Source organism: Cyprinus carpio, chromosome B25, assembly GCF_018340385.1.
Source record: "Cyprinus carpio isolate SPL01 chromosome B25, ASM1834038v1, whole genome shotgun sequence".
Lineage (NCBI taxonomy): Eukaryota > Metazoa > Chordata > Actinopteri > Cypriniformes > Cyprinidae > Cyprinus > Cyprinus carpio.
Window position 1 is genome coordinate 10741893 of NC_056621.1, and position 6000 is coordinate 10747892.

A 6000-nucleotide genomic window follows, 5' to 3' on the forward strand; every position below is an offset into this window, starting at 1 on the left:
TATTACTGAGTGTACAGGGAAATTTTCAGGAAAATTATTATAAGCAGGTTGTCAAATAAGTCTGGAATACCAGACTGCACATATTATTTTTAAAATGGTTATAGCTGAAAAATATAATACTTCGTAATGCATGGTATATACTATAGTGTCCAATTAATCGAAATATTTTTGGATTAAAAATATATTTTAAAAAATCTGCGAATAAGAATAAGAATAAGAATAATTAATTGGTTTTTTTTAAGAATAAGAAGTATAGTGTCCAATTAATCGAAATATTTTTGGATTAAAAATATATTTTAAAAAATCTGCGAATACGATTACTCCAAAATAAAACAATTTATATGTGTGTGTACTGTGTATATTTATTATGTATATATAAATACACACATATCTGTATATGTGTGTATTTATATATATATAGTTTGAAAATATTTACATATATTTACATGTATATATTTCTATTCATATAAATTATATTACATATATAAATATATTTAATATAGAAACTTAAAATATTTTTCTTAAATATAGCCATGCATATATATATATATATATATATATATATATATATATATATATAGATATATATATATATATATACACACATACATACATAATAAACATACACAGTACACACACAGATATTATGTAAACAAAATGTTTATTTTGGATGCATTTAATCATTTGACAGCCCTAGTTTTACAAATATACATAAATTATAAAATGTCAAAAAAATACTATTTATTTTTGTTTTTAATTGAATATTTTTTTTTATTAAATATATACTAATTTAAAAAAGTCTGTTTTTATTTAAACTGAATACATTTTATTCAAATAAATATGAAGTCTCATCAAACATTACAATTGTTGTTATTTGAATACATATTTGAAAAAATATATATATTTTAAAAATATTGAATAAAATTATATGCCTAAATGAAACAAAATGGTAGTTTGAGCACACAATAAGACAAAGATGACAAAAAAAACACTAGTAAACAAGTACAAGTACAACAAGTAAAGCACATTGCATTTTGTGACAATATTCCATGCAGTGTGTTCTTGTTAATACAGAATGAACTGAGTATTTTATGCATACAAAACAATATGCATTGTATATATACAGCAAAATTAGCATGTGTACTATAGTACTATGCCATTCCAAACATACCTGATGACTAGTTTCATAACTGTCATGCAGCTACACAAAGTGAGCATTGGGAGGCAGCACAGTCTCAAAAGGCCTGACTACCACTAGTACAGAGGTCAGAAATAAAGGGTTGTTGGTGTTTTGTTGCTGGTCTAGTTATGTCTAAATGGGTCTAAATGGGACATACATATAATAAGAACTGATGTGTCTGCATATGATGCAGATCAGAGTCAAACACGGGCCATTTAAAACTGGAGCCACTGCTGGTTTTAATACAGAGACTCCTTGTGAGTTCTGCAGGGGGCTGTTTGTATTTCTGCCCACAGAGCCTGGAGAACCGCTCCACCCATTCGCTGTAAACAAAACCTCTAGGCTGCGGTGAACAGCATGTGGGAATAATAATCGCGAATATTAAAAACATAGGGGAAGAGCTATGCGTAACCAGGTTTAATGTTAACATGAACAAGCATTACGTGGTTAAAGTAATAACATTAAAACAAATATAGCACATTTAACATACCAGACCCACATTAGCTTTTATATCCATCATGTTCTGTTTGGGGTCTAAAAGACCTCCCAGTGATTTTTATAACTAGAAAAGTGAATTGATAAAATATCCGAAAATGACAAACAAGTAAATCATAGCAAAAAAAAAATAATAAAATAAAAATAAAAAAATCAAAAAGAACAGTGTTTTGTGTCAATAGACTAAAAAACTGTTATGAGTTAAATATTAGTATTTTTTATAAATTATTATAGTATTTATTCATATTTTGACATCTTTCATTTTTAGCAATAAATTAATGTGCTTTTGTAATTTTTTATTCTTTTTAAAAATAATTCTACTTGTATTTTAACTCACTTATTTCAGTTTCTTGAATTTTTAAATTACATTTTTAATTTTCTTTCTAAAAAATAAATGAGTTTTTCATCTAATATTTACATTTTATTTTAGCTTTATTTCAATGACTGAAACCAGTTTTTAGTTAAAAGTAACTGTACTGCTAAAAAAAACACAAAATTTCAGTATAATTACAGTAATCAGCGCTAAATCAAAATATATGGTAAATTCACACCAAATCACTAATCCAAACTTTCCACCAAAGCACTTTTTGTTAAAACAGAGAAAACCTGCCACACTACATTTCTTCATTTAAGTTTCAAGATAAGCTCAACAAAAATAAGCTATTCAATTTGTGTAGGACAATTTAGAGAGCAAAAAGCAGTCCTTAAACTTATGTAACAGACTTTCCATTCCTTGTCTTTTTTGGTACTTTTAATAATTTCCAAACACAAAAAGCAGATATTTAACAAACTAGTAACTGCAATCGTCACATTGTTTTACAAGGCGGTCAACCATGTCTGAAACAGCAACCTAATCCTTACACCAGCACAGTCCCAAAACACATTTAGTGCCATTTTCATTAAAGTGAACCATTTTCCAGCTTCCTGGCCAGAACAAAGAGGGACAGAGGTGCAGTGTAAGGGCATAGCAGTATATTAGTAGCAGTGTTTGCTAAAGGGTGCCCACTACTGGCCTCTGGGATTGGTGTGTGCGACTTGTGGCGTCCATATGGCCAAATGCCCACCTGCAGTGCGGCTCACCGCTACTAATGGAGCACTGTAGTAAAACCTCCATGACTGTGTCTATGTGTGCGTGTGCGCTGTAATTACAGGCCAACTGGCTGAGCTTTTCATTCTAGCCCGCCACATGAAGAACTTGGCTCTTCACCGCCTTTAAGGCTCTACTGAACATATGAATCTATATAAACACATGCACACACACACACAAAGACATGAATGTACACACCGCTGCCGTGGACCAAAGGAAGAACATTGCGATTTTTACCGACGATTTGCTCTGACCAGGTCAGCAGGAGCTATTCTTATAAAGCATAACATTTTTAACGTGTAAATATATAATCACATGAGCTTTCAGTGGGGAGCCCTTCAAACAGTAGTTACAATGGTGGTAATGTGGCCAAAGTGAAACTCTTTCTAAAACATGAATACAACTGACACGCATATTGTGGCGTAGTGGTATTCCTACACCATCCCTACAGTTGTTGCAGATCAAGTCATTGTGGAGTATGGGCACAACAAGCTCTGAAAACTACAAAAACATTCTCTAGTTTTTTTCTGTTCATTAACATTCCAATAGTAACTTGCATTGAAGCCAGATTCTGCTGTAGATTAAAAAAAATAAGTAAATAATTGTTATTGTTAGATTGTAAGATTTAAAGTCACAACTATGAAAAACAACAGAAGCTGTGAGATATCAAGTCACACTGTGAGAAATAATCACATTGTGAGAAATAAAGTTGCAGTTATGAGATAAAGTCTGTACTCTGAGAAATAAGTCATATTGTGAGATTTAATGCTGCAAGTGTGAAATATGAGAAACAAATCCGTTGTTTTTTTAGATACAACATTGCAAGTATGAGAAATGAAGTTGCAATTATGAGATAAAAGTCGTAATTGTGACTTTATATCTCACAACTGCGATCATTTCTTATACTTGCAACTATATCTTGCATTGTGACTATATCTCACAACAACTGCGACTTTTTTTCGTAATTTCAACTATATATCACAATTGTGACTTTTTCTTATATTTTTTATTTCTCACAATGCAATGTGAGTTTTTTTCTCATAATTTGAACTTTATATTCTCGAATCTCACAATGTGATTATATCTTACAGTTGTGACTGTTTCACATAATTGCGACTTTATATCTTACTCTGTTTTTGTCTCTCGTAATTGCAACTTTATATCTACAATACAGATACAGTATAATGTTGCATTATATATACAGATATAGTCACATTGTAAGACATAGTTGCAAGTATAAGAAATGTAGTCACATTGAGGTATAAAGTCACACAATTTCGAGAAAACAAAGTCGTCACAATTGTGAGATATTAAAGTAACAATTATGAGAAAAAGTCCCTATTGTGAGATATCATTGTGAGATATAACATCGCAATTACGAGAAACAAAGTCGTTATTGTGAGATATAGTCACGTTTCAAGATATAAAGTCACAATGATGAAAAACAAAGTTCCACTGCTGCACGATATAAAGTAGCAAGTATAAGAGAAAGTCACAATTGTGAGATATGAAGTCGCACTTATGAGAAACAGTCATAATTGTGAGATACAGTCACACTGCAAAATATAAATCTGCAATTATGAGAAACAAAGTCACAAAGCAAGATATAAAGTCGTAATTATGAGAAACAAGGTTGCAATTCTGAGATATTCTGAGATAAAACTATAGTAGTAGATATTATTTTTGATGTGGTCAATCTATGGTATCATGAAGATAAAAAAAGCAACAAGTACAATCTTAGTACAGTAACTAGTACTTTTGTTATTACTATACTAAGTATAAATAAGTATCCACTGTCTGTGTAGAACCAAATTATCCAAGGAAGATCTAATAGAACAAGAATCAATGCAACCACAAAGCCACATACAAATTAAGCATCAGCATTCCAACCTGAGGGTCTTCTGATGTTTCTTTGGCGGTCTGGTACTTTTTCTGTAAAGTCGCACTGCTTTGACTTTGCTGTCTGTAGATGGGAGACTTCAGGGGGATGAGGCTGGGCTGTACGGGCTTCTGGTGGGTCGCTACCCTGGCTGGAATGGGTAGAGCGGTGCCATGCACAGGTTTGGGCAGTCCCGACTTCATCTTGGAGGCAATTAGAATAGCAGGCATCTTCTTATGCTTTTACATCCAACCACGCAGATGCTGGCACAAAGTTGTCTGGTTGCAACCAAAGGCTTGGAGCAACCGCACACACTGACTTAACAGCTGGAGTAATGCGGTGAGAAGTGTGTCCACAAACTCACATTCATACAGCACTGAGAAGCTCGGCGGCACACAGAGGTCTTGCAAAATCTTCTAATAATATGATTTTCCCATGACAATCGGCCAAATCCTTCCCCGTCATCAGCATCTTCTGTGTTTTTCTTGTCCAATGAAGCTCTTACTCCATGTACGGCTTGAGATCTGGACTCCGCCTGCCACCTGCTCCTAGTTCCACAGCAGCGAGGAGTCGCTCAATATAGCCCAGCGCAGCCGCTGCTGAGAAGCGAATGCACTCTGGCAGGCAGAAATCACAGATAAGTGGGAAGGCAGGATGCAATTTGTTGTCAGAGCAAAAGGAAACCTACAGTTTGTGCGCGGAAGTGTTACCAGCCTCCAGATGCAGTGGCAACAAGGCAATACTCTCAAGCTTGAGAAGGATTAACAAGCCATTAGCAAGACAGCAGATGTGTCTTATGGGAAAACTCAACGCTAACACCCCTGGGTGACAGCCTAAGCAGACATAATATCCCCCTTCTCGCCAATGCACTGGAGAAATGGACCATTAGCAAGCAAAGAAGAAAGGTCTTGCATTAGTTCACAGGTTTTTAAACATTTTAATGTCACAGACCCCCAAATATGATGATAAAAATGGCAGCTTTGTATTTTGATTAAATATAAAGACCCATGTAAACTCTGGGGGGAAAAAAGTGAAAAACATCTAAATAATATCTGGAAATATTAAGTTTAAAATCTATCTTTTTTGCTCATTATTAAAATCAGTAAAAGTCCAAAACTGCCTCAAAGTCTAATTATTTTACTTGCAGTTAAACTGATGTATGGGGTTTTACCATTATTGGAATATTATGTACGTCTCGTTCGTCCTGTTTTTCGGAAGTCGCTGAATTCCCATGCACGGTCACGTTTCTAACAGCATGCTGAGAGAGGGAGTGTTTGGTTATTCATGCAGGCCGAGCCGAGGCTTTGGGAGGATGAAATTCTGTTGGAGCAGCAGTTTTGAGTGTCTGCAGATTGAACC

At 34.0% G+C, this 6000-nt stretch overlaps 1 protein-coding gene across 5 annotated transcripts in view; it reads right to left on the reverse strand.

The window, feature by feature from the left end:
* The window catches only part of LOC109087420 (neuron navigator 2-like), a 65812-nt gene extending 60585 nt beyond the window's left edge, over positions 1 to 5227 (reverse strand). For 2 of the 5 annotated variants that reach the window (XM_042753558.1, XM_042753557.1), the window contains exon 1: positions 4653 to 5227. In XM_042753558.1, coding sequence (XP_042609492.1) covers positions 4653 to 4871 — 219 coding nt within the window. In that variant the 5' untranslated portion in view covers positions 4872 to 5227. The remainder of the gene's footprint in view (positions 1 to 4652) is intronic. The other 3 variants (XM_042753560.1, XM_042753559.1, XM_042753561.1) reach the window with 3 other exon arrangements.
* Between the last annotated feature and the right edge of the window lie 773 nt (positions 5228 to 6000).